Below are 27,685 nucleotides of genomic sequence, written 5' to 3' on the forward strand. Positions count from 1 at the left end.
ACTCACCACTTTACTTAAGTGAGTGCCCTATGTAAGCTTCTCATCAAACCAGACCCCAAGAAATATGATGACTTTAACTTGTTCAAGTTGTTGTCCATACAGTTTTAATAAGAGATCGACTGATATGGGTTTTTCAGAACAGATACCGATACAGATTATTAGTAGTTCAGGCAGCCAAAAACCCATATATGGAGCCGATATTCATTTGCAGTGAAAGTGTAAAAATTGGCGTAAAAATGTTGAATAATACAAACACTTAACTTCGTTTAAATGCATAAAGCATGTTTATTTAACCAAACAAATAGAAAATAAAAAGCTCCAGAAGTGCAAGGAGTTCCTGGACTCAGAAGCATCTTTTATAAAGTTGAATAAAAACTTAAATAAATAGCTACCTTACCAACAGCATTGTTTCAAGTGATTCACAGACATACACGCTCTCTCTCAATCACACACACATGCTATACTATCACAGACTGTTTGACTGTCGATATTATCAGCAGCCTTCTTTTAAGTACTTCACAGACATGTCGGGAGGTAAAACGAACTAGCAGAGCTGCCGCTAATGTTTACTCTGCTCTTACGTTAGAGATGTTGAGCACTGGGATGTTTATTACAATTTGGTGAGAATTTTCTGTTTACCTTCGACTCATGTGTTTGCTCTCTGGAGCTTCTCCACATGAGAAAACTTCCGCGGCTTCCGCTTCAGTTTGGCTCTGCCACTTACGCACACTGTGGCTTGCTTAACCAATCAGCGGGCACCATGGGCGGAAAAACACTGGACACAGAAGTGGCAGGAGAGAGGGCGGCTGCATCTGAGCCGAAATAAACCAGTTTTTATTGATTTCTTGATATCGGCCCATCGGATTTAAAAAAAAGAAAAGGCCGATACCGATATGCGTCGATAATCGGTCGATCTCTAGTTTTAAATGAGAGTGGTGTAATTTTATGTCGTCTTGAAAAGCAGATCACTTGTGTTATTGCCACCGATAATCTAAACCCCCACTTACTTGCCCACCCCACCACCTCAAGTATTGCAGCTTGTATTTTCCCAGCCACATGAGCTACATTGCGGCCTCTTGCCCACAAAGCCCCGTCATTCACATACAAAGATTTCCCTACATTTTGTTCTACCTTAGAAAATATATCATTGATCATTATATTGAATAGCAATGGACTACATACACTACCTTGTGAGTACCATTCTCTACCTCATATATACGAGAGTATTCTGCTTCTACCCTTACCTGTATTTTCCTATTGATTAAAAAATCCAACACCCAGTTATGTGCCCTCCCACCCAGTCCAAGGGATTTTTAATGGATTTTAATTTAATGAGAAGACCTTCTTTCCAGAGAATGTTGTATGCTTTTTCAACATCAAAGAAGACAGCTATCACCACCTCCTTATTGGTCTGTTTTCCTGGTGTCTGTCTCTAGACACAGTACTGAGTCCAGTTTGTTCCTACCCCTATGGAAACCACTTTGGTATGGAGAGAGAAGAGCTCTCCTTTCTAGTAAGTATATTAATCTCTCTGTGACCAGTCATGCCATTATTTTACAGAGATGCCATGTCAAGGCAATAGGTCTGTAGCTAGATGGATCTGAGGGTCCTTTCCTGGTTTTTGAACTGGTACTATTACTGCTCGTTTCCACACTGAGGGAACTTGACCACACTCCAAAACTCTATTAAAAAACCTCAACACTATGGCTTGTGCATCCGCAGTCAGGTGTTCCAACATTTTGAAGCATACACCATCTTTTCCAGGGGTAGTTTGACGAGCACTAATGATGCTCTTCTCAGCTCAAACATACTAAAAGGCAGGTCTAACGGATCTCCTGGCACCTCCACTTTTTCCAATATGTCGGGGTTCCTAATTAATTCCTTATTAATTCTAATTCTATTCTGCCTGGCCTCCTCTGTGAGATTTTCTGAACTGTGAATTTTCCTAGATGTTTGTACTAGAAGTTCAGCCTTTTCCAAGTTGTTAGCAACCATTTTGTCCCACTGCTTAATACTGGTAAACCAACATTTCTTCTGACCCCCCATTCTCCTATTCACACCCCATATATCTGACAGCTGTACTTCACTCCCAATGCTGTTGCAATATTGCCGCCAAAATGTGTGTTTTTGCATTTTTATTGTTTTCCTTAGTATTGCCTGGGCTCTTTTATACTGCATCAGAGCATCCTGAGAATGGATTTTTTTGAGTTGTCTAAATGCTTTATTTCTTGCTTGTATGGCTTTGCCACAGTCACTTTTCTACCAGGGTACGTTCTTGGTATGTCTAACTCCTGCACTTTTAGGGATTGGTCCTCAGCAGATTAAATTATTTCTCCTTGGAGATAAATAAACTATCTATCTATCTATCTATCTATCTATCTATCTATCTATCTATCTATCTATCTAAATAGATCCTCAATAAATATGTCAACGTCCACCTGGTCCTCCTCTTGAAATTTTTAAAATCTGCTTGCACTGATCTTTTGTAAAGCATCCCAATTAGCATTTCCCAATTTCCATCTAGGAATTTTCTTTTCCTTTTCAAAGCAACTTTTTGTGCCAACTGTAGTCATCACAGGATACCACACTCCATGTGCTTACACCTGCTATTGCACTGGTTCCAAACTTCAGATCAATTGCTGTTTCTGTGTTTTGCGTGCTATTATATCGTGTTCCTCCCCCTGTATTAAGACACACCAAACCATAAACATCGAAAAGTTCCTCAACAACTGAACCATTTCATCTGTGCTACTGCTTCCACATAATGATTTATGCGAGTTGAAATCCCCACACCATATTACACTGTCTTGCACTGATCCCTCAAGGTAATTTAATATATCTAAACTTAATTTCTCACATGGATTATAGTAATTAACTATGTCTATCAAACCTTTGTCTGTCCAAATCCTAACCACAATTGCTTCATGATCTGTGTTTATTTGTACAATTTTATATCTTATTCCATTCTGTATGAATGTTGAAACTCCTCCCACTATACCAGATGCCCTATCTCTTCTAACCGCAACATATCCTTTTATAATAAAATCCAACTGTGGTTTCAGCCATGTTTCCTGAACACAAAGAACATTAGGTCTCTCTCTCAGATTATCATTTCTTAAATTCTTGTCCATTCCCAATTGAACTTCTTGCATTCCACTGCAGTAACATCAAGACCAGTAAGAGGATCCACTCCATGTCTGAGATGGCTTGGCATCATCATTAAGAGTGTCTTTAACATCTTCACAACTCAGCCCCTTCACATCAAGGCCCTTTTCAGCTGATTTGACAATTATTTTGATCCTTTCATTTCGGCTCCTTGACTGTGCTGAGCAGTTAATTACATCTGCCGTAAACAATACAAAGTCATTTTTACTAACTAGCAGAGTTTCCTCCTTCAACTTATCACATCTTTTGCATCTTTTCCTGCATCATTGTTCTTAGCGTCATTTTGTATTGTTACCTAAACGCTTCCTGAAACCCCTTTTGCTGCCTCTGCATAACTGACTCCCTGGGAAACCCTGATTCTCTGCACCTCTGCTGCTTTTTCTTGCTAGCCTCGCATCCACGGTATGCTGAGCTATGCTCCCCTCCACAATTACAACACTTCAGTTTTGCCCTCTCATCACATTTTGCCATATTCATGGTCTCCACCACATCTGCCACATCTTTGCTTTCCCTTGCAAACCACCGCTACGTGTCCAAATCTCTGACACTTAAAGCAACTGACACTTAAACTCCTCTCTCTTTTCCCCTGCTACCGCTGCTCCCCCCTTCGGAATCTACTACCTACTTCCATCTCTCCTTCCCTCTGCCGCCTCTCATCCAGTCTCAGTCTAGTGTTGCCAACCGCCTCCACTTCCGCCAGCCTAGTGAATACTTTCTTCTTCTATTCTTAAAAACTCTTCAAGCAAGTGTCCTATTGCCACCACCTACTGGATACCTTGAAAATGACACCCATTCAAGACGAGGCATATTGAAACTAATGACAATTATGATAAAAAAAACATTATTTTTTAAAAACCTCCCACATTGGCCATTTTTTTAAGTTGTTGCTGTAACCTGGAGTTTGAGTTTTATCTCCCTGACAGAACATAAAATCAACAAATCAAAGCAAACCAAGTTTATTAGCGTAGCACATTCAATGCACTGAAATAGACACTAATCATTAAAATCTTAATCTAAATGAGAAGGATTGAAACAAATAAAACATTTACAAAAAGGGCAGGAGGGTAATGACTCTAGTGTTTTTAAATTATACCTCCTTTAATTAAACACCATTGCCTCTACTGTGCAGTCAGTGTCCTTGGATTTCTTCAGTTTTAATCTTTCTTCTGTAATCACATGCAGAAACTGCAAAGCGTTGTGCTAACCACATAGTTCCTCTGTGGATTCCATGCAGATGGTGTTGCCGCTGCAAAAAAACACATGTACTTTTAATCTACTTGAAATCTGGTGACAAAAAAAAAAAAAAAAAAAAACAGAAAAAAACCCACAAAAACTTTAATGAGCTGGGAAAAGTCTATGTCAGTCCTGTTAGTGCATGTGTGCTGACCATGTGTTGTGTCTTAAGAGTGACCATACGTGGCTTAATAAAACTCCGACAGTCACTTGGCAGCAGAGGATGCAAATACTTTGTCTAGTAAGCGTGACAACCTCTGCTCTGCACACCCAACTTTCAACACTAACCGGTCGAAGAGTAAACCGTTTTGAGGCCAAAAGCAAAGAAATTACTTTAATTCATCTGCTATATCAAGAGGTGTAGTCACATCAAGGTCACTCAACAGATGGCCACACTTGGTTTCCCTCCCCTACAGAAAATCCGGGGTTTTGACATAACAGCTAAATTTGATTGTTAAGCACTACATTGACTGAAAAACTCTACAAATGGTTGTTGTTCAATACAACAACAGTAATTCTTAATAGTATCTAAAGAAACTGAGATCTTAAAATCAGTAACATTGAGAACTGTTGTACGAAGCACAATGTATGAATTAGTTTTGTAGTCACTGATATGCAGTTCAGATATGTTTCAGTTGATAGGAATTGAATGTAAATCATACCACTACTTATGGTAAACCACCATACTTGCTGTATATCCATTTATTTGTGCATATCTATCGAAACACCCCCCCGATCGATAACTCTCTACCAATTACTGTTTATCTGAGGGTTTTATCTGTACTATAGCTATGTTTTGCTCATAGTGCTGAAACAGAAAAAGTTACGCTATCGCGTAAATTATTATTATACAGAGCTGGTTTTCTGTGCTTTGCCAACGAAGGAGAGAAGACGGCTGCAGACACGGCTGGCTCGTTTGAGGTGATGTTCCTTCTGTAAAAAAATGTTTCAATTTAAGGACACAGAAACCTTAATTCCACGTACTCCCCTCCTCTACTTTTGTTGCCCATGTTAATGGTGGGACAAGTCTTATTAGTCCACAGAGCCTGGTGACACCCTTTAACTCCCACCATATCTCCACCCTGTGTAAACGTGGAAGCCTTGTGAACTTCACTAGTTTTAGATGGATTGTCCACAGTGGTGGTTTTGCTGTCTGAGCAAAAAAAAAGTGCCTTAGCTGCGTGCACTGCATCACCATACAGGTCACCGCATTGTGTTTTCTTCACTTTAAGAGCACGTTTTCTCCACTGGGAGGACACCATGCAGGACATTTCATCATGTTTTCTCCATTGGAAGGGCACCCTAGAGGTCACTTATTGCAGTTTACCACATTTTCTCCTCTGGAAGGTGAATGACAGGTGTGAGATCTTTCATGTACTTCTGCTACAGTGGAAGTTTGCCAAACATTACAAGCAACAAAGGAAGGAAACACATTGTGTTGTGACAATGCAAGACCAGTATTTGAGTTTGACTTTCCTGATATGAAACTTGCCTTGGAGTTTGTCTGCTTTTGGTTTCTACTGACACTTTGGTGGAAAAATTCTCCTAACAATTAGAAATAATGGCCTGATTAAAATCTTCTGTGATGTCAGAAAGAATGTTCTTCTCTACTGATAAACATCTTGGTACATATAGAAATTCACTTTGACCTTTTGGAGCTCCCTCTGTCAGCTTACTAAATTGTTTTATGTTAATATTGTATACAGGAATAAAACCAGTCACCTGAATATAAACCTAATAAGAATGTTGTGATTTTTCAGAATTTCACAGAACGGCAGCCAGCAATATGTTGGGCGGGGGTGTGTTTTCAACATCCGCTCACGAAGCAAGTTCTGAGCATTTGTGTGGTTGTAGCTTGCAGATTAGTCAAGAGCATGTTGTTTTTTTCTGTCCAAAAGTACAAGGCCACATTCTTACCAGCAAAACAATACAAAGCCGCACAGTTTCCGAACATTAACCCCAGAGTTCTTACCTATTTTCCTACTCGTCCTGAAAGGATATGTAAAAAAAACCCCCAAACAGATAAAGGTTGATAAACATGCTAGAACGATCCAAACGCTGAATTTCTTTAAAGATGATAACATTCTGTTTCTTAAAAATTGCTTATAATGGAGTATGCTGTTGGAGGGATGAAAAACTATTATCATTTTCATCTGTTTTGGTGTTTGTATGCTGAATAAAGTGCATCTCAATATAGATATAAAATGTAGATGTGATTATTTTTTTCATATCATTTAATTGAACTCATGTATTTAATTATTATTTTATTTAAGTACCATCATCAAAACCTATATTTGAGTTAAAAGTTGAGTCAGAAATATAAAGGTTGTTTGACCAACTGAACTACAAAATAATTAATTAGTGGAGTATGTGAGAGGTGCCTGGTAGAAAGATGCATTTTCCCTCCATTATCTGTCATGAAATGAGTGATAACGCACAGTCAGGTTTTCTTTGCGAGAGGCCGTGACTTAACTATTTCATTACTAACCTCATGCACGTCTGTCATATGAATTTGTATTTTAACTTTAAGATCATTTTACAGGGATAAACACAAGTTTGCAACATATATGCTTTAAAAAATTTTGAAGCAGAAAACACTTTTTTTTAAACAAATCACAACATGACAAATAAATGTTCAGAAAGCTCTTTCGTGACCTTGGAAAGTAGCTTGACAACAAGTAATAAGAAAAAAGGTCCAGTTTCTTGCTTTTTTTTTTTTTGAAAGGTTTGGAAAAAATAAGTGGAGATCTTCTGCTGATTAGAAAATCCCCAAATCTTAAAACAGATAAGGCATAGACTGAATAATGCAGGAGTCCCAGTATGAAAACTGTAACTTACTATTAGTATCATTCTTTTCCTCATATTCATGTTTTTTTTAATGTCATAAAGTAAGACCTTACGATACATCATACGTTTTAGCATCTCATATGTAAAAGAAAAAAAGGTGAAACATGAGTGATAGGCCACTGCGCTGAAAACGCGTGGGTTAGTCTCGTCCGTGCGTCTGTATAAAGGTGATTCCCTGACAGTCTGCTGTGTCTCGCTCTCTGTGGTGGCACTGTCTGTGGAGGAAACGCTGCAGCACTGCTCGCCTCTCAAGTACTGAACATGGTTCTGCCCAAATTGCTTATATTCACTTTGACTTTACATGGACTCCTTGTTAATTTGGATGCCGTGAGTTGCCCAAAAGGTAAAGTATAAGTTTCTCCTCCTCATTCTACATATTGGCCTGCATATAATACAAGATACGTCCGTTTTTGGCAGCACAACTCCTTCATATTCTTCATGTGTGCTACGTGTGCTCTTGTGATTAAAGTGCATTTTTGTTGACACTGTGAATCTAATTAAGGTCAGAAAGTGTCTCGTGGCGGCCGTGGTTGCGAGGACTGCAGCGATGGATATTACCAGCCCGTAGAAAATTACTCCCGGCAGTGCATGGCGTGCACGAGGTGTGATGAGCGTAAGTGTCGAAGCTTCCGTCTCATGTCGGCCTATTTTACAAGAAGACAGAACTTGTACACAGAACAGACTTAACTGTGCGCGCTCGACCGCCGTCTCTTCCTCTCGCAGGTTTTTACGCTGTCTCCGCGCGCATCTGTCCACACACGATGTACTACGACGCTGCGGTCAAGTGGGTCGTCGTGCGCGTAAAGCCGGCGAAGCCACCCGCCGCTCGATTCCGATGCGTGTCTATTATTGCTTTTACGGTGCTTTTCCGTGACTCGCAACACAGCGATCAATTACCACATTTTACACGCCAGATAAAAACGACATCATGATACACATCATTTGTTAAAGAGGTCTGGTTGAATACGTCGCGTCGATAAACAAGTCCTTATTTTTGGATTAGTTCTATAATACCTTTGCTGGAAGCGCAATGGTCCATTGTGACCACATGACATTTTAAGCAGTATCATTGTTTATTTCTGGACATACATATCTGAACTTTCATAAATATCTTCTCTTTAAAAATTGGCTGAAAATGTACCTCCACTGTGACCCGGACTATAACCATGTGGAGTTATTGTACTGTGCAAGTTTTGGGCAAATTAAAGGAAAAGTCACCTCAAATCATATTCTAACGCACACACACACTCATCATTTCTAAATATTTGAATGGTCATCAAATATATTCCTTAAGTGGTTTGGGATTTTCAGTGGACTTCTGTTCACTGAAAATTCGACTTTGACCATGTCACACCTGAGTTATTTTACTGTACTAAAATTAACAGTAAAGTCAGCTCTAATGACTTTAGAACGTTCATAAATTTCTCATGTTAATCAATCGCAAAACTAAATCCTCAACGGGATTCTCTCAACCGACCAGAGGTGTAACTTCATCAGTCAGTCAGTCAGTCAGTGACAGACATTTATGGTGCTGACCTCTGCTTTACTTGCCATAAAAGCAGCTCTGTGAGAAATAGCCGATGAACTCAGGCCTACATGTTATTTCACACAATCAGGCTACATAATTACAAATGAATCTTTGCTTCAAACTGGTTCATAAAGCAAGCGATCTGCCTTTAATGCAGAGATTTATTTATTTATTTTTGCTGCAGGTTCAGGAAGTGTTGTTAAAGAGAAGTGCACGAAGGAGTCAGACACCAAATGTGAGTGCCGTGGAGAATTTGTTGGGAGCGACAGTGATTATTCCACTTGCAAATGTGACATTGGATTTGGACTGAGTCTTGGAGGTACAGAGGTGGATCACACAACTGCATCCAATATGTCAGAGCAATTGTCTTTTTAATGATTCATCCTTTTTCCTTGCCAGAATGTTCAAAATGTGCCGATGGATATTTCAGCACATCTATCGACTCGTCCTGTCAAAAATGGAAAGAGTATGTCCACTGCTTTCTAGAATTTTTCAAAATATGTATTATATTAAAAATGTAATCTCAGCAATGTTTTTAGTAGTTGCTTGTTATTTACAGCTGTGCCCTGTATCATTTATTCTAGATGCAAATCAGCAGGAGTCAGTATCAATGGAACCCAGACCTCAGATGTCATCTGTAATAAGGAGTCACAGAGTAACACTTATGTCACTACAGCCACCACATCAAACAAAGATGTTTCTCTCATTACTCGCTTGATATCCCACCGTCCACATGAGGGGGCCCAAACTCAGAAGACGCACACTACCACCACCACCACATCAGCTCCGGGACCCACCGTCACCCCAAAGGACAAAGGACAGCCTTCCTACCCTTCAAACACAGGCAACCACATCGGTGAGACATCTTCTTATGACACAACCACTGATTCCAAAGGAATATGAAATAACCTGTAGCTTGCTTGTCTTGTTCAGGTATGGTCCTCCTCATATTTGGAATCATTGGACTGCTTGTACTGACCGCCGTGACCTGCAGGCTGCACCTGACTCCCCACATGGAGAGACGACCAGCAGTACAAAGTATGTTGCAGAATACCTTAAAGGAATAGTGTGACATTTTGGGAAGTAAGTGTTGGTAGGCTAATGGATTGGCTGAGAGTTAGATGAGAAGAATTATAGGACACATGTTTGTTTGCTGGTTATCTTAGCTTAGCACAAAGACTGGAAGCAGGGGGAACAGCTAGCCTGGGTCTGTCCGAAGTTAATATAATCTGTCAACTGTACCAGCACCTCTAAATCTCAGTTATGTCTTGTAAGATTCTTCTCCTGCCTTGTCGATGTGAGGTTGCCAGCCAGCAAGTAATGGTCGGACACACAGGTTTTTTGTCATGTTTTTTTTGAGTGGGTCACATGAAATTGCCATCCTGTGCTCCTTCCCTCTAGGTTCTGTAGCAAATGTGCTCAGAAATCAAGGAATATGGATATTAACTTTGGATATACGGATTGTCGTAAATATGTAATTTTCATTAAATATCCTTTAATGTTTGTTTTCAGAAAATGACTCATTGTGTCGGAGGCCAGTTGAAGAAAGCGGCAGCGGCAGTCGGTCCCCTCTCAAGCTGAATCCAGGGGAGCCCTGAGGCGAAACTTTCAAATCTGTCAAGTGTGAATTTTTAATATCAGGTAATCATCATATGAATATTTGAGACTGATCACTTATATTGTTCATATATTGTTCTTATATTGTTGGTTTTACATTAGAAAGTACATCAAAAAACTATTTACTCTTCTGTATGTGAAGTGTATTCACAGTCTGCAAAGTAATCAACATTTGACTATTGTTTGTTCTGTTATGGTATATTGGGTGAATTACATGAAAGATCTGTATGTCTTATACCTCACTTTTTGTTATCTAACTGTAAATCAATTTAAAGTTTGGCAGTAAAACATAGCTTTTACTACTCAAACCGCCTTTTTAGTAAGATAATGTAATAAATAATTCACTTTCTGTGTAACTTTAATATTTATTACGTATTTGGATATGGAAATTTTTGTATAACAACCTCAGAGATCCTGTCACTATATGCCTTATGGTATTTTCAAACAATCCTTTTACTCTTACTAAAATGCACATATATGCATATTTTTGGTTGCTTTTTAAGCCTTACAATGTTATATAATGTGATAATGGTTTAATGGGGAAATTGACAATGTTCTGAGAAATATACAGTATGAACAGTACTGTAGTAAAGGAAATAACAATCAATATTGTTGATCCATGTTATTATGAACTACTGGAGAGCCTTAGAAAAACATCTCGCTCTCTTCATGCAGTCTGTCTGTCTGTATTTTTGTCATGTGTTGTTTATTCGGCTTTGTTCCACTGGTAGCAGGTCTGTTAGGCTGAGAACAGTAAAAAACAAGCTTTCAGTGGTACGTGGGGTTGGGGGAGGTCCCCTTGTGGAGTTAAATGTGTCTTTTTTTTTCCCACTGAGAGATACTTCCTCTCATGTTTTCATTTCTACCACTGGAAACATTAATATTGTAAATGTGAAGACTTTCATGTTGTTTGTACCTCATTGGAGACTTTCCCCAAATCGGTACAGTGAGAGGAGTTATGAAAGCATGCCCTCATTATTTTAAACGTCATTTGTATTTTGCTAAGAAATCTGATACACAAGCTGTCAAATCACAGGTGGCTTGGTGTGTACCTGGATGGCACTGTGTGACTACAACAATCCGCTTGGAAAATACTGCAGTTTTGTTCCAGCTCTTTGCTGTTATGTTGACAGCGCCCTCAGTCATTTTGACAGTTAGAAAGAGAAGAGGAAATGAACTGACATTTCTTTTTTAAAAACAGGGGTGGGTAAAGTATTCATATCTTTTACTTAAGTAAAAGTACCAGTACAACAATGTAAAAATACTCTGTTACAAGTAAAGGTCACGCATTTAAAACCTGACTTGAATAAAAGTACAAGAAGTATTAAACTATATTTAAAGTATCAGAAGTAAAAGTACTTGTTCTGCAAATCATAGATCAAGTTATTGTTAATACTGATGCATCAATGTGTCAGCAGTGTTTTACTGTTGTAGCTGCTCGAAGTGGAGGTAGTTCTAACTTCTTTATAAGCAGTTAGCCAGTTTAGTCTGGTGGTTCCTAGCCTTGGATTTGACCCCTCCAAAGCTTGACCAGATAAATCTGAGGGATTGTGAGATGATTATGGGGTCAGGAAATATGACAAATCAGTTCTGATACACAAATGTATATCTGTTTGCAGTTTTTGGGCTTTTACTCTATTTTTTTGCGAAATACTGGATCAACTGAACAGTTATTTAAATGAAATCTGAGCTGTTTAGAGGGGACATGTGTCTTTGTTGGAACTGCTAACAACTCTTAGATATCTGAAGTGTGACAAGGAGCCCCCAACTAGACACTGATTTTCTATTAGAGGTCACAGAAAGATTAGAAACCACAGGTGTAATCACAATGTATTGTAAGTCTGTTGTGTATTTCCATGTAATATGTTAATCTGACTACTATATCTACAAACAAATGTAGTAAAGATATAAAGTACTACAATAATACTCAAATCAAGTGCAAGTTCCTCAAAATTGTGCTTATGTACAGTATTTGAGTAAATGTACTTAGACACAGTAAACAAACCAGTTCCTATCTGACTTATTTTGAAGCATATTTTTTTGTCATATGTTGTTTCTGATATTTGTTCTCTGTTTTCAATGTGCACTTTGACACCCTGACAGTGTGTGAATAAAGACTTTCTAAGTAAACGTGTCTTTTTGTGTGACTAAACTACGAGTTTGAGCACCTGTCACAGAGTGTGCACACACACTGGAAACTCTTCCTGCAGATACTTTCAGTAAATGTCGGTGATCCAGGAAGTTGGTGTGTGGTTTCAAAGAAATATACAACGCATGAACCAAACCCGAAATATCTCCTTTGTAAAGTACAGCAACTTGTTGAAGACAGAGTAAAGATGCCACTGACTGATAACAGGTGCGACCTCGCTCGATGCAGTTCACCAGAGGGAGCCACCACCTGGAGCTACAAGTGGTACTCCTCAAGACCTGTAAACAGACTGTGAGTTCCCCTCGAAGCAAAAAACATGGCAGCTTCAAAGCCAAACCCTTTTTTATCTGTATTTTCTCTGTTGGTTCAGATCAGAGAAAAATCTTTAAACTTAGGCAATACCTTCTCTTATGTCTGTATTCAGTGCCCTCAAATGTCATAGCTTAACCTTTAGTAAACGTTTATATTATCATGGAGAAGAATCAGCTACAGAGACAAAACGTGTCTTTCACCCACCCTCGTCACGACGGCCACAGAGTGGGTAGCACTTGTGCAGTGCAGTTATAAAGGATAAGGCACCTTTCTGCAGTGTATTGCCCTTTGTGGCTTTACAATGACGTATGCATCGACTACAGTGGAGAACTACGTGTGAGTACGTCTATGGTTATGGCACATCCGGAGGGAAGTTTCAAACATGCGACCGTGCGGTTGTGCGTGAGTGTGAGTGACAGAAAAAGAAGTTAATGCCTGTGACAACCTTGGTGCTACAGCTACATGAGATAAGGTTTTGAAGGGCGTGAATTCGGCTGGCGGCTGCCCGTAAAACTTAAACTAAAACACATGATTTCGTGTTACTGTGCACTGGGCTGCAGTCTAACGTGGCCATTCACTTCTACAGTGCAATGCAAATGAGGACGACGCATCAGGCTCTAGTGTCAAAAATTTACAGGACCACAAGTCATGCATCAATATTAATCACTTACTGAATGCAAGCTATCAGAATGAATCAGGTGTGGACTCGTCATCAGTTTGTAGTTTTATGATTAATTAATAGTGTGCTATATAAACTGTATAAAATCCAAAGACATTCAATTCATAATGATGAAAAAAAAAGAAAAACAAACACTCCACCACAATAATTCCACCTGTTTTATTTACTAATCATTTCAGCACAGCTCAACAGTGTGCTGCCATTCCCAGGAAACCCCCCAACTCATTCATCAAATGTCAACAAACCCAGTCACACTTTACCTACAGTAAATTGACAGCAGCCCGCCAGTAGTGAAAGAAGGACTCACATCTTTGTGAGTGAAAGTAGCAATACCACAGTGTAAAAATACTCTCCTGCTTTCAGTAGAAGTACAAAAGTATTACCATCAAAATATACTTAAAGTACCAAAGATAGAAGAGCAGAATAGCCAACTTCGGAGTAACATGATACATACTGTGTGTTATATTATTGGGTTATAATGACTGATGCATTAATATGATCATTAATGCTACAGCTGGTAAAGGTGGTGTCATGTCTCGTCAAATCTGTTAAGTGTTTTTGTTCACTAGTGTCATGTCTTGTCATACACTTCCTGTCTTATTGTGAAACCTAACTCTCCTCTCGTTTCAGGCCCTTGACTTCCCGGTGTGTTTCCCGCCTGTCTGATTGTCTACCCCGCCCTAATTGTCTCCACCTGTTCATTGTTACCTCGTGTATATATAGTCCGCGTCTCCCTTTGTCCTGTGCCAGATTGTCATGTGCCTTGTCTCGTACTCGCCTTGCTCTCTAGCGTCCTTGATCCTTGTCTGTGTAAGTCTAGTTGTCGGTATTGCCTTGAGATCTTTTGTTTGTTACTTTGCACCTAGTCAAGTTTTGTATCTTTTGTTTGCTACTTTGCTTCCTGTCTTGAGATTAGTTCAGCCTCTCTCCTTTGGTTTGTACTTTGTTATCGCATCAGCCTTCGTGCTTTGATAGTTTGTTTTCTAGTTTTCTAGTTATCCTTAGCGTTTTCTGTTATACTTTGTATCTCCCTCAGTTGCCATTATCCTGAGCGCTTTGAGTTCAATAAACCTTTTATTTTGAAACTCTGCTGAGCTGTCTGTGGTCTGCATTTTGAGTCCTCAAATCTTGTGCCTCCGGGCTTGTCAGGTGGGGCTCATTTTAATGACTTTGTGTGCTGCTAAGTAGCTTGATCTATAGTAATACATCATAATGAACCTGCTGATTTATACTTTATATTCATAATCTGAATCTGCAAAGTAACTAGTAGCTAAAGTCATCAATTTAATGTAGTGAAGTGCAATATTTTCCTTCAAAATAAAGTGGAGTTGAAGTATAAAGTAGCACAAAATAGAAATACTGTAAGAAACTCTAAGTACATCAAAATTGCACTTAAGTACAGTGTCACATCATCATACATTCAGCTACTGCACATAATCTCTGTGCTTACTGCTGACCAACAACCCAGTGCCAATGTAACCACATGTCACACCTTTTGGGTTACACTACTTTCAACGAGGGCTTACTATATATCTGTATAACTATATACTATAACTATACGACTCTTTAAGATCTGATGTGACCATGAATACTTTTCTTTCGGGGGTTGCTGATGCAAAGCTGGGGAAAACTCCATGCAGTGGGCTTTAGCAGGCTAACAGGTGGGGTAAAGGTAGAATATACTGCCAGGAGTTGCTTTACATTGAATTATATTGCTGTTATTGTGTTTTTACCCCGCATGCTGTGGGGTTTTCCAGGAGCCAAACTGAGTCATATTCAGAAAATGCTAATTGCTTCAGTTCATTGGCTTCTTATTGTATAGAAATTACAGATTATTGCTGTTCACTATGTCATCTGAATTAATTTATAGTGTCAAATTATGTATTAGACTAATGAAGTTTGTATACAAAAAGAGGATCACAGCCCATCACATCTTCAAGCGGTGTGTTCTTTACACATGTATGCAAATGAAACCCACAGTCGAACCCAACCCTGTAACAATGCTTCTTCAGCATTGTGCTTGCTTCCTCTGGTCAGGTGTCCTGATCGTACAGTCCATCGAGTTAAACTTTCGAGAGTTCTTCAGGAGTCAAACTACACAGAAGCGAAATTGATTGCAAGTCTTATTTTCAGTCTTGCCTTCGCGGCAAAAAAAGTGGCCAGCGCTGGAGATCAAAGACAAGTGGACCAGGCACTAATATGTGTCTAAACCTGGAAATTTTTCTTGTCTCAAAAACAAGAAAAAAGAAAATATCCTGTATTCTTATCATGTGCATGATCGTATAACCAGCCATTATTCATTGACATGCAGATGGTGGCTTAACCACAGCTTCGTCGTCACTTTCTGCAGAAGTTAAGCCTTTGACAAAACCCGAAACAACACCTCCAACACCAGCACGCACTTTATAAGAAATCCTCCAGATGACAGATCCATAATAGTGAACACATGCTGATGCCCCTGTTTTGTCTTTGTAAATCTGTGCCACCTATTCATATCAGCTGTGCTGTCTGCTTTGATGCACATACACCCGGCACCCCTCCTATTCTAAATATCCCCACTTTAGATTTATGAGATAAAATTTCACAATAAAATCAAACCACAAGGGACATATTGTAAACTCATATGGGTAAAAAAGAAAGGAAGAAACAAAAAAAAGGTCATTCAGTTCAAAGGCTACATGTTGTTAAATTACCAAGGGCTTCCAAAAGTTGAAAGTGGTCTTTCACTTCCTGAACCCTTGTACATGTCGTACATGTCACAAGCAATGTTTCTGGCTAACCACTCACATCTGACACTGACGTCAGCAAGCAGACAGGATAAAAGCCTGAAGGCATGAGCAGAGCACTGGTCACAATGATTCATCTCAGCCTTTCCCTGGCAGTTACGTGTCTGTTGAGTATTTGGATTATAGAGCACGCTGCAGGTTGTGGTGATCGACAGACTGACATTAATGGCCAATGCTGCGACCTGTGTCCCCCAGGTAAAACACATTAAATGTGCTTATATAAATGTGCTAACATGTTATATCTAATCATCATCATCGTAATCATGACATTGTCTTTACTGTAAACTGAGAAAATGTTGTCCAAATTCTTGAGAGTGGCTGATTTCTTATTTTGAAGGTACACATATTAAGGAGTTCTGCTCAGAGCGCCGGAAAACTGTCTGTCTCACCTGTGCGGAGGGCTACTACCTGAACCATTATAACTTCTTTGACAGATGTGAGAAATGCAGGTCATGCCCACAAGGTAACACTGAAAATTAGAGAGAGGTTTGATTTAGAAAAGTGGCAGCTCTGCTCTTTCTAGTGAAACACCTGCCAGTGATGCTGACAATGTATTTTATGCAGCGGTTTAAAGGTAATTATCGCCTGGAACTCCTGTGGTTTGGTTTCTTGTCTGTCTACAGAATATGCAGAGAACTGTACAGTGATTGCAGACGCTAAGTGTTCGTGCCGCTCTGGTTTCCTGTGCTCCAACAATGCGTGTTCAAGCTGTGAGGAAAACAAATGCGTCATGGGGGAGAAACTGAAGAGAACAGGTGAGGGTGGGCAAGTTTTTTGTAGATGAGAGAAATACACTGTGGCAGCAGTTTGTTTCAAAATGAATTGCTTCTTTCACAAATCTGGTCTGAATACAGTAAATCAGCTACTGTTTTCCTTGTTTATTTCTGGGTGCCAGTGTCATGGTTCATGAATGTAAATAAATGTGACTCAGATACAGCCATGTGCTAGAAATGTAGACTGGATTAACACTCCCAAGCAACTGTTTTCTTTCATATCATATCATTCATAATTGATACAAAAAGGATTTGAATGTCTTAATATCTCAGCTCACACACAAACACACACAAAATTGGTTTGCGGTTACACAGTCTTGAACATCAACGCATTAATGTGGCCCTTTATAGTGCTTTAAGTGAGTAAAAGGAGAGCGGCTCATGACAATGTCAAGAAAGCTTAGTGTCAAGACGTTTTCCAAAGGGTTTTGATTTCTTATAAAATAGGAGTGATGACTGGCATGTGTTTCCATTCCGAGATCAGAGACGAAACTCAATGATGATCTTTAGGTGCGTTCGATAAGAGGAAGACAACTCATGCTTAACATCACAAGACTGTTAGACTAGAGCCGTGCAGAGATCAAGCTGTGGTTTGTCTTGAACAGGACTAAAGGTCTTCAGCCACGTTAGCCACTCTCTGAGGCTATACTTACGCACAACTGTGGTTTGAGTTGAATGTTAATGTCACGGTGACGGTGACAATGCTAAGGTGCTGATGCATAGAAAGATTTCTATTTTGACTTGATGATGGTGCTAGAGGAATGATCAGGGCATCACCAGCAATATACAATTCATCTGGAGGAGGATTTGAATGTGTGTATTAAATTTCATGGCAATCCATTAAATGCTGTTGAGGGATTATGAATGTTTGTACTTTCTGACTGAACAAATGGTGGTAGACTCATCTATCTATACCTACCTTGCAGAAAATTCCTTGGGTAAAGGCTTGATAGAGTATGCATATCATTGTGAGCCCTCATGCCCTGATACCGCATATTTTGATGTGAAAGAGAATGTCTGCAGGCCACGAATACAGTAAGATCCCAACACTTGACCCACAACAATAATCCCCCTTAAAACTACTTTAAATTACAGTAACATAAAGAGATTCTGGTCTACAGGTGCAGTATACTTGGACTTGCCGAGCGGTTTCCAGGGAACAAAACCCACAATGCACTTTGTGGTAGAGATGGTATGTAAACATATATTTCACTGACAGAAACTACAGCATCATCTGTTTCTGATAGCATTTTGTGGACGGAAAATTGAATTGAACTACTGTAACTAACTTGACTGTGATGTGATTTGATGTTTCACCAGAGAGTCACGGACATGCGGGAGGCTTCATTCACGTGTTCCTTGGCATCGGCTTTGTTCTGATTTCTTTCACCCTCCTTGTGTCTCTGTCTTACACCTGTATAAAGCGACTAATGAAACCCAAATTAAGTAAGTGAACAGATACTGAGATTTTTAAAATGAGCAAAGATAAACTGTTTTTCACTTTTACAGAGCCTTTAAAAATCCCCCATTTGAGGGGGCAAGCAAGCTGCATCAGCTTTTCACTCAGATTTGTGCACTATTTGTTTTTACTACAATATTTAGCATTTTAATGACAAAATATAAGAAAGTAAACTTTCAGCTTTTTTTAGATAAAACCCTTTTAGATAAATAGATAGATAGATAGATATACTTTATGTATCTCAAGCTGGAAAATTGCAGTGCAACAGCAGCATTACACACAGTGAAATACGTGAAAAATTGAGAAATAAGACTATAAAGAGCAAACTATACATAATAAAATATCAAAATAGCAAGCAGTAAAAAACTATATACATAATAATAAAAAAGCATAATAGCAAACAGTAGTAATGAAAAATACTGCACAAAAAAGAATATCTACAGCAAATGGCAGTGTGTAGAAAATAAAGTGTACCGTGACTGTAAGCATTACACACAGTGAAAATGCTTACAGTCACGGTACACTTTAATTTTGAGATGAATTGATATAAAATAAGATAACAACAAATACCAAATGCCTATAGTAAGAATTTACTTATTATATGCACATTTAAAACAAACAGTCTCAATCACATCATCACAGACATCAATGGAAGACCATTAATGCAAAATACCCACTGAACTGTGGGTGGAAAGCTGATGTGAAGAAGAACATGAAAGCTATGACATGACTGCAGTGAGTTTTTGATGATGCTGCTGATTCCAAAATATTTAGTTTGTGTTTATTCTCTCTGCCTCAGATGATCATCCCATCGACAAGTTAGCAGTCTCTGCCAACACCAGCGACTTCCACCTGTCAAAGGAGGAGAGCGGCTTTCAGCTCATCATCCAGGATGAGACCAAGAACAGCGACAGTTTGGGCAAGCTGCATCTGGAAGAAGTCGACGCTTTTTGATAACAAGTCTGGGACGACGGCAACAGTCTGTTCAGCCACAAGCACAAAAATATCAATGGTCCGAAGAATCGGTAAAAGCAAACATTCAGATATTGAGAAGACTGATAAGCTAAGAGATGCGGGCTTGGGGATAGCTCGATCTCTGGAAGGATACCACTGTTGAAGTGCTCGTGAGCAAGGCACTTAACCCTCATTTGCTCCAGTAAAGCTACACAGTGCTTAACAGATTTGACGTCCAGCTTTGAATGTGTGTAACTCTGAGCATGAAAATTCTCAAAATAGTGTCCACTGTATTCTTAGTTGTTTCTTACAGATGCCCCAGAGAGGGCTGAGGTGTGATTGTAAAGATTATTTTGTAAAGATTTTAAAGAACAAATAAATGTTTTAAATTGTGTTATGTTTTAAAGATTTCAATGATATGATGATGATGATGATGATGATTAGAGGTGGCTGAGCAGGATTCATTGCCTGGCTCCTCCTGTCACATACAAAAAACACTGATCCACTTTGGACACCTACCAAATGTAATCCAATACTAACTAAATTATATTACATATGTCTGTCCTGGAGCGCAGTGACCCATGCAGGCACTCAGTGCTTATTATAATGGGATTTCTGGTGGTTTCATTGTATTTTTGGAAAGAGCTAGAAAAGAAATGAGGGGTGGAAGATAAAAAGGGAGACAAAAAACATTTTATGTATCTTTTGTTTTTACTTGTAGTAACTTTTTAAAAGTTGCCCTCTCCTTTTTCACTCTGTGATTTTAACAGGAAAACGTAACCGTCACCTTAGCTGTCCACGACCGTGAGAAACTATCAGCTCAATTTATCTTTCACTATCGATTTCTGTAAATGTGGTTATAGCATCACAACAGCTTGTTACAGTTTCTTCTCTTTAGCTCTGATTGGATGTCTTTTCATTATGACATGTGAAAATTGCTCAGTATGGCGGATCAGTGAATGAAGGTATAATGAGATAATAATAATAATAATAATAATAATAATAATAATAATAATAATAATAATAATAATAATAATAAATTTAATTTCTAGTGCACTTTTCATCAGCAGGATCTCAAAGTGCTACAAAGTTTGAAATCATGTCCAGAAATAAGTCATTTGGAGTTTTTAGAAGAGTGGTTCATTAACTTCATTAATTATGCCTGCAGCATTTTTTGGTTGAAATTTTTTCTTCTTTTTTGCCTGATTTGGTTAAAAAAAATCAATTCAATTGTATACATATTTCTTTAAAAGTGAATGTAAATATTGCAGAGTACATGCATCTTCCAGCCCAAGAACAAAGAAAGATATAGTTACATGAGACCATATATACCACAGGACATGATATGGTGGCCACAGATCATTATCCTAGCAGACTTTAAACGTTATTAACCTCCACATTACCCAAAATACTGTGGCCAGAACCTCAGTGTCCTTACTTGAACTGGGCTCCCACTACAATATTCAGAGCAGCACTTTTTTCTAGTACAATTTGTGATTTTTCTTTATTTACTTTTTGTTTTTAAAAAAATCCTCAATCTTAATGCGGTTAATGAACCTAGAAATGTCTGATTTCCTCCATATACCGATGGGGGCGCTGTGGGGCACGCCTTGGCAGACTGGTCATATGACAGCTGACTGTGTCCCACTTCCCTTCCTCGCTGGAAAACGCCACATCTGACAGGGAGGGAGAAACAGCTACAACAACAGAGGAGTTTGGACAGCGACCTCAAGATGCTGGCACTAATAAACCGGCTTTTGGACTGGTTCAAGTCTCTGTTTTGGAAGGAGGAGATGGAGCTGACGCTGGTCGGCCTCCAGTACTCGGGAAAAACAACATTTGTAAATGTGATCGCTGTAAGTCTTCAGCTGCTAGCTACCTTGCTAGGGTTTTGCTAATACCATTAGCGCTAATAATGGGATAACAGTTACCAAGCTAGGTCTGTGCTACGTTGTCTGGTTTATGTGTCCAAAAACGTTGTGTTTTGACTCTGCTGGGACCGTAGCTTCCATAAAAACAAACCTGAGACTGAGTCAGGTAGTTCCTGAGTCAACAAGTCAGCTGAGCTAACTAGTTTGCAGCTGCTGGATTCTAGCTAGTTGCTGAAGTTGATGTGTAGTGATTGTTTAACATGCTAAACCCAAACGCAGCATACATGCATTTGCTTTGTTGTGACTTGAAACTGTGGGATCATTTTACACTGAGTTCAGAGCTGTCAGCGTTATTCAGCCACCAGGAAGTACATGTTGACCATTACAACAGCTGAACATTACAACACAATGTGTCACTTGAGTACTGGTCCAATGCAACAAGTTGAAACTGGCATTCAGTCCATAACAGAAATTTCAGAGTACAAAAGACTAGAAAAGCTAGAGCTGAAAGAACAGACACTGGATCATGGTCATTTTTAAACTTTTTTTTATTTAGGAAAAAATACATATCTGCCTTTTAGTTATTGTTGGTGTTGATGTCTGAATGCAGGTGACCAGTGGCATAAAGAATGTCAGATTCCTTCATCAGACCAACAAAAAGTGACTAGATTAATAGTTTCTAAGCATTGTTCAGTTAAATGAAGTATGTGACTTAAACTTCAGTTGATGCTTTCTGTATCTAACATGACATGCAAATTGTGCTAAAGGTACACAGACGCTGGGGAACGTCTGTTTTTTGGCAGGCCGTTTCTCTTGTGCAACTTTTGCAGGGGTTGCTCAAAACTGTTGTTTCTGGTGGAGCAATTTGCCATTGGTTAATTACTAGACAGAACCTGAGTTTGTAGCAGCACATTGTTAAAGTGTGTAAAGCTAAATGACTTTATTTAGAGTAATCAGTTTTCCCTCACAGTATTTTGCACACATGCCTTTTACTTCATCAGCTCTCTGTTACCCTATCAGGTTTTAGTAATAGCAACAATGACAATAATAATAAGCTTATGTATATAGCACCTTTCAAGAGCAGATGTCACAAAGTGCTTCACAAGAGAAAGCACAAAAAACAAATACAAGACAGAGCAACAGACATTAAAATCAGACAACCAGCTAAAAACAAGAGGCAGAAGCAGAACCAAACAAAACATATTAAACAAAAGCATCATCCTGTGGTGTGCAGTGAAGAACAAAAATCCTTAAATCCTACTTCAAACATAGTTTTATCAGAATTTGCAGAGAATTAATAATGTTAGAGGAAGAGATACTAAGGAATTCTTTGCACCCAAAATATGTATCAAACATTTTTAGGCCGTCCCTCAGTCAAAGCTCTTGAGACTTTGGCAGTCAGCTGTCTGTTCTGTTTTATTCTGTTATTGCGATCGATGATCTGTACACCTTTCAGTTTTTTTTTTTCCCAAGTGTGCATGATTCCAAAACAGTTAGGATGTTGCGTGAAACGTAAACAAAAACAGAATGCTGTTTTACTAAGTGTTCCTGAGTCCATGTAGTAATCTCCTTTATACAATCATGTGTTCACAAAGTGGTGAACCTCGCTCCATCCTTGCTTGTGAACCACTCAGTCTTTCCAGGATGCTCCTTTCATACCCAATCATGATACTATCACCTGTTACCAATCAACCTGTTTACCTGTGGAATGTTCCAAACAGGTGTTTTTGCACCATTCCACAACTTTCTCAGTCTTTGGTTGCTTCTGTCCCAACTTGTTTGAAACGTGTTGCTCCGTCAAATTCAGAATGAGTAGATATTTACAAAAATCAATGAAGCTGATCAGATCAAACATCTAAATATATTGTCTTTGGACTGTTTTCAATTGAGTATATGTCAAACAGGATTAGCAAATCACATTCTGTTTTATTTATGTCTTTCATGGCGTTCTAGCTCTTTTGGATTCAGGATTGTAGATATCGGTGGCAACACATCACTAGAGCTGAGACAATTAATTGATTAGTTAATTGATAGGAAAAATAGTTACTACAACTACTTTGTAAATTAATTGTGCGAGTTATGTTTTTTATCATAAATGCAAAAGCTCCCAGCTTCTCACTTGTGAGGATTTTATACTTTTCTGTGCTTTGTATCATTGTAAACTGACTAGCTTTATGCTTTAATATGTCACCTGGAGTTTCAGGAAGCTGTGACAGGCATTTTTCACAATTTTTAGACATTTAATAGACTGAGCAACTAATTGATTAATCAAGAAGATAATTTGTTGATTAATCGATAATAAAACACAGAACTTCAGTGGGAATTTTCACAAGAACAGCAACTATTACTGCCACTGTTGATGTATAAAGTGTGTTCAAGAGAAAGCAAACCACCAGTGCAAGTTCTATTCTGCATTTAATGACAATGTCCTTACAGAAAACTGTCACTGTTCAAATTGGATTGCAGTGCACTCTAGGCATCAGCCCTGTTGCCTGCTGTACCAGGGCTGGTGTGTGAGGAGGAAGTTGGGTTTTGGGTTGAAACAAAACCCCAATCCTTCCTTCACACTGAGGAGATGAAACAATTGCCCTGCCAGCCTGTGGCACAAAAGAGCGCATGAATGGTTGTAGTGGGGGTGGTTCCTCCTGCCTCAGTCATAAGACCGCTTCACTCATTTCCACTTAGCTTCATCAGGTGACTACAGCAAGTCATGTGCTGTGAAATGTGTGTGCAGCAGACAATGCACACTTGCAGGAAGACGGGTAGAAGGAATATAAACAGCTTGTGGGTTTTGAAGTTAAAGGGGGAATGCCGCTGACTCTGCATGCATTTTTTTTCCATTTCACTTTGCAATAATGCACTTTCACAAAAGCACGAACATGTGGTAACACAGTATTTGGCTTCATTGTTAGTTTGGTGAAAAATAAATTATTCTGTGATACAACCCAATTCAACCCCAAAAAGTAGGGAAAAACATAAATAAAACAGAATATGATCATTTGCTGTTCTGACATATACTCTGAAAACAGTACAAAGACTATATTTAATGTTTGATCTCGTCAACTTCATTGATTTTTGTAAATATCTGTTACTCTGAATTTGATGCCAGCAACACATTTCAAACAAGTTGGTACAGGAGCAACAAAAGACTGGGAAAGTTGTGGAACGGTCCAACACCTGTTTGGAACATTCCAACAGGTTGATTGGTAACAGGTGATAGTATCTTGATTGGGTACTAAAGGAGCATCCTGGAAAGACTGAGTGGTTCACGAGCGAGGTTCACCACTTTGTGAACACATGATTGCATAAAGGATGTCACTGCATTGGCCTGTGAACACTGTGTAAAACCGTTGTCACTAAACACAGTTGGCGGGAAAATGATTGCATTCTGTATTTATTTACATTTTACACAGCGTCCCAACATGTAATCAGAGTTGTTGGGTTGTTTTAGTTTTAAGAGAACACGTTTGCTTTTCTCAAATACCAGTCCCTGTCTTTTCACAGGTTTGTACATAGTTGCACACAAACTAGACTGTCATATATTGCAGCATATTTTTTTTTATTAGATTTTTCGAGGCTATTTAAACCTAAATGAGCACCATTAGACTTCATTCCAAGCAACTGTACAGCCATGTCATTTGTTAATAAAAGCATGTAAAAGTGGAAAAGAGATCCCATGGAGCATGTCATAGTTACGTAGTATTAGTTAAAATGTTTTTCTAATAATTACACAAAGCATAATTTGTATGACTCTGACTGTTGTCTTATTGGAAACGTCTTCTATGCTGTAACATGGATGTACGATACAGCTGAGTGATCAGCCACACTGCTACACTCTGTCCTCTTACTGGGCTTGAACATACCTGAGTGTGTAGTGCGGATATTTGAAAATTTGTGTGTGAAGTGGCTATATGTCATTATCCTGTGGGCCAAATTAATTGATTGTGGGCATGTGCCTGTGTGCCCATCCCACCCTACACATGTTCTCTGCAGCAAATTGCAGTGATATTTTCAATCAACATTCACACAATTACCTAGATTTGTGTCTTTCCTTTCAGTCTGGCCATTTCAGCGAAGACATGATCCCTACAGTCGGATTCAATATGAGGAAGGTCACCAAAGGAAATGTCACCATCAAGGTATTTTAACTGCAATTGTAGTTAGTCAAATGCCAAAGGCATCCTGCTTGTACAAGGAGGAAATAATTGCAACTGATATTTGAAATAGGAAATGTGATTATGTGCCCTTAATTCTGTAGATCTGGGATATAGGAGGGCAGCCACGGTTCAGGAGCATGTGGGAACGCTACTGTCGGGGAGTCAATGCAATCGTGTGAGTATTCCTGGTACGATGTTCAAGTTTGTCCAAAAAACGAATGACAGGAAATTTAACGAGCACTTGGGGTTGAATAGGCCATACCGTAAATGCTACGTAAAACACATTTCACTAATTGTTTCAGTTTTGCTCATTTTTTAGGTACATGGTTGACGCAGCAGATCGAGAAAAGGTGGAGGCATCTAGAAACGAGCTTCACAATTTATTAGACAAACCTCAGTTGCAAGGAATTCCTGTAAGTCTTCTCGTGAAACCAGTTTTTAAGATTTGTGCGATTTCTGCAGCAGTCGTGCAAAACTTTCTGCCAAGGCTTACTTGCAGCAGTCACAGATTTCGATTGTAATGTGTTTTTAGGTTTTGGTACTCGGTAACAAAAGGGATCTCCCCACTGCTCTAGATGAAAAGCAGCTCATTGAGAAAATGTAAGTATGAAAAATGATACAAATACCTTGATGTATTTAATCTGATTACATCTGAATTATGTTAAAATCTGTATATATTAAAAACTTCTACTTATGTCTACATTTACCTTCCATGCTAATGATAAAAAATCAGGACCATGTCCCCTTTATTTCTTTTTGTTGGCTGGCTCCCCCTGCTGTCATATTAGAAACGTGCTGAGAGTTGAGCTCAGACCTCAAACTGTGTCCCACAAGCTGCAGATGAATGAGATTGATGATATAAATATATATAGTATATATAATTTGTTCATGCACCTTTGTCCCTTCAAAGGAATCTGGCGGCTATTCAGGACAGAGAGATATGCTGCTACTCGATTTCCTGCAAAGAAAAAGACAACATTGGTGAGTTTCAGCTGATGATTATTGTTTGATTTTTGTTGTTGTGTTAACTCAAGGGACTAATTTCTGCAGGGAGACTTTTCAAAATCACACATATATATATATGTATATATAAACCGATTGTCTGACTGACTCAGCATGTTTCTTTGATTCCAGATATCACGCTTCAGTGGCTCATCCAGCACTCAAAATCCAGGAGGAGCTGAAAATGCAGGAGTTGTTCTCCAGCTGTGTTTGCAATGTTACATTCATGCCACCCCCCATCACTCTGCGATGATGTACAGTCTCAAACTCACATGCTGCACTGTTATGCTCAAGTCACGCAACCCACCCCTCCCCCCCGGTTATTCTTTCACAAACCCTGAGAATGCATGACTAAAATGTGATTCTGATAATAAGTTTAAGGAATGCAGTTGGCATTATACATCCTGTAAAGCTGTTTCCTTTAACTCGGAATAAGAACCTATTTTCTAAATTACCTTTTCTCCATTCAGGCATTGCTCAGTTGATTATACCCAGTTGTTTTATAACACTAATCTTGGGTATACAGCGGCACAGTTCTTGAAGGACGGTTTATTCTGTCAAACAGGCCTCACATAATGAAAAGATGTTCCTCGCACAGTCAGATATAGTGCCAGGAGATGGCTGATGTGGACATGCAGGTTTTCCCATTTCTGTCGAGCTCTACTCTGATTGTCTTGGATGATAGTCTCCTTTCACTTGATCGGGTTCTCTTCTTTCAAGGACATGCCTATTGTTTTAGAAAATTGTGCGTTTAAGCAAGTCAATCCAAGCAGGTCTGTACAAATATCAAACTTGTATGATTTTTACTGATGTGAGATGTGCGTGTATGAATATATGATTCTATTTAAAGTCTGAATGTACTTAAAGTAAAGCTGTACGGGATCGTGTGGTTCATATTGGCCTCCATTTGGAAGCAGCCTCGGTGGAATGATGTCCTTTGTGCTGCCTCGAGGCTGAGAGAGTGGCAGAATTCAAAGTGCCTTGTGCAATGTCTCTCACCTCTGAAGCAAAGCAGCATGCACGATGTGTGTCTACCTGGGTGGAGTTATAAAAAAAAAACACCACTTCAATATATTCAAGAAATAAAAAGGCATGCTTTTTAATTTAGACATCGTCCTGTGATTTGTACTGTATCACTGTGTATACTGTATGT

At 39.0% G+C, this 27,685-nt stretch overlaps 3 protein-coding genes across 4 annotated transcripts; all 3 read left to right on the plus strand.

The window, feature by feature from the left end:
- The first annotated feature begins 7,452 nt into the window (after window positions 1-7,452).
- On the plus strand, window positions 7,453-12,515 carry si:ch73-361p23.3 (tumor necrosis factor receptor superfamily member 4). 2 transcript variants are annotated; one of them, XM_041956892.1, is made up of 7 exons: window positions 7,453-7,588; window positions 7,748-7,858; window positions 8,958-9,092; window positions 9,173-9,239; window positions 9,358-9,629; window positions 9,707-9,856; window positions 10,286-12,515. In XM_041956892.1, the coding sequence occupies exons 1-6, from the start codon at window positions 7,507-7,509 to the stop codon at window positions 9,838-9,840; spliced, it is 801 nt and encodes a 266-aa protein (XP_041812826.1). In that variant the 5' UTR covers window positions 7,453-7,506; the 3' UTR covers window positions 9,841-9,856; window positions 10,286-12,515. The 2 variants fall into 2 exon arrangements, with proteins under 2 accessions (XP_041812826.1, XP_041812817.1); XM_041956883.1 differs by having other exon boundaries at window positions 9,707-9,811.
- A 3,863-nt stretch (window positions 12,516-16,378) lies between these two features.
- On the plus strand, window positions 16,379-19,896 carry tnfrsf18 (tumor necrosis factor receptor superfamily, member 18). Its single transcript, XM_041960644.1, has 7 exons — window positions 16,379-16,511; window positions 16,654-16,779; window positions 16,940-17,071; window positions 18,016-18,124; window positions 18,211-18,281; window positions 18,410-18,535; window positions 19,348-19,896. The coding sequence occupies exons 1-7, from the start codon at window positions 16,385-16,387 to the stop codon at window positions 19,500-19,502; spliced, it is 846 nt and encodes a 281-aa protein (XP_041816578.1). The 5' UTR covers window positions 16,379-16,384; the 3' UTR covers window positions 19,503-19,896.
- A 1,265-nt stretch (window positions 19,897-21,161) lies between these two features.
- On the plus strand, window positions 21,162-27,633 carry arl8ba (ADP-ribosylation factor-like 8Ba). Its single transcript, XM_041948634.1, has 7 exons — window positions 21,162-21,358; window positions 25,432-25,512; window positions 25,632-25,705; window positions 25,850-25,943; window positions 26,063-26,130; window positions 26,441-26,511; window positions 26,665-27,633. The coding sequence occupies exons 1-7, from the start codon at window positions 21,236-21,238 to the stop codon at window positions 26,712-26,714; spliced, it is 561 nt and encodes a 186-aa protein (XP_041804568.1). The 5' UTR covers window positions 21,162-21,235; the 3' UTR covers window positions 26,715-27,633.
- Window positions 27,634-27,685: the final 52 nt, after the last annotated feature.

Source organism: Chelmon rostratus, chromosome 2 (genome assembly GCF_017976325.1).
Source record: "Chelmon rostratus isolate fCheRos1 chromosome 2, fCheRos1.pri, whole genome shotgun sequence".
NCBI lineage: Eukaryota > Metazoa > Chordata > Actinopteri > Chaetodontiformes > Chaetodontidae > Chelmon > Chelmon rostratus.

Bases quoted from the DNA above. Each gene is read 5' to 3' on its own strand.
- arl8ba (XM_041948634.1), top strand. From the start codon at position 21,236: ATGCTGGCACTAATAAACCGGCTTTTGGACTGGTTCAAGTCTCTGTTT. The intron at 25,513-25,631 runs GTATTTTAACTG...TTAATTCTGTAG, and splicing joins AAGGAAATGTCACCATCAAG to ATCTGGGATATAGGAGGGCA. The intron at 26,131-26,440 runs GTAAGTATGAAA...GTCCCTTCAAAG, and splicing joins AAGCAGCTCATTGAGAAAAT to GAATCTGGCGGCTATTCAGG.
- tnfrsf18 (XM_041960644.1), top strand. From the start codon at position 16,385: ATGATTCATCTCAGCCTTTCCCTGGCAGTTACGTGTCTGTTGAGTATT. The intron at 17,072-18,015 runs GTGAGGGTGGGC...CCTACCTTGCAG, and splicing joins GGAGAAACTGAAGAGAACAG to AAAATTCCTTGGGTAAAGGC. The intron at 18,282-18,409 runs GTATGTAAACAT...ATGTTTCACCAG, and splicing joins TGCACTTTGTGGTAGAGATG to AGAGTCACGGACATGCGGGA.
- si:ch73-361p23.3 (XM_041956883.1), top strand. From the start codon at position 7,507: ATGGTTCTGCCCAAATTGCTTATATTCACTTTGACTTTACATGGACTC. The intron at 7,589-7,747 runs GTAAAGTATAAG...AATCTAATTAAG, and splicing joins TGCCGTGAGTTGCCCAAAAG to GTCAGAAAGTGTCTCGTGGC. The intron at 9,093-9,172 runs GTACAGAGGTGG...TTTCCTTGCCAG, and splicing joins ATTTGGACTGAGTCTTGGAG to AATGTTCAAAATGTGCCGAT.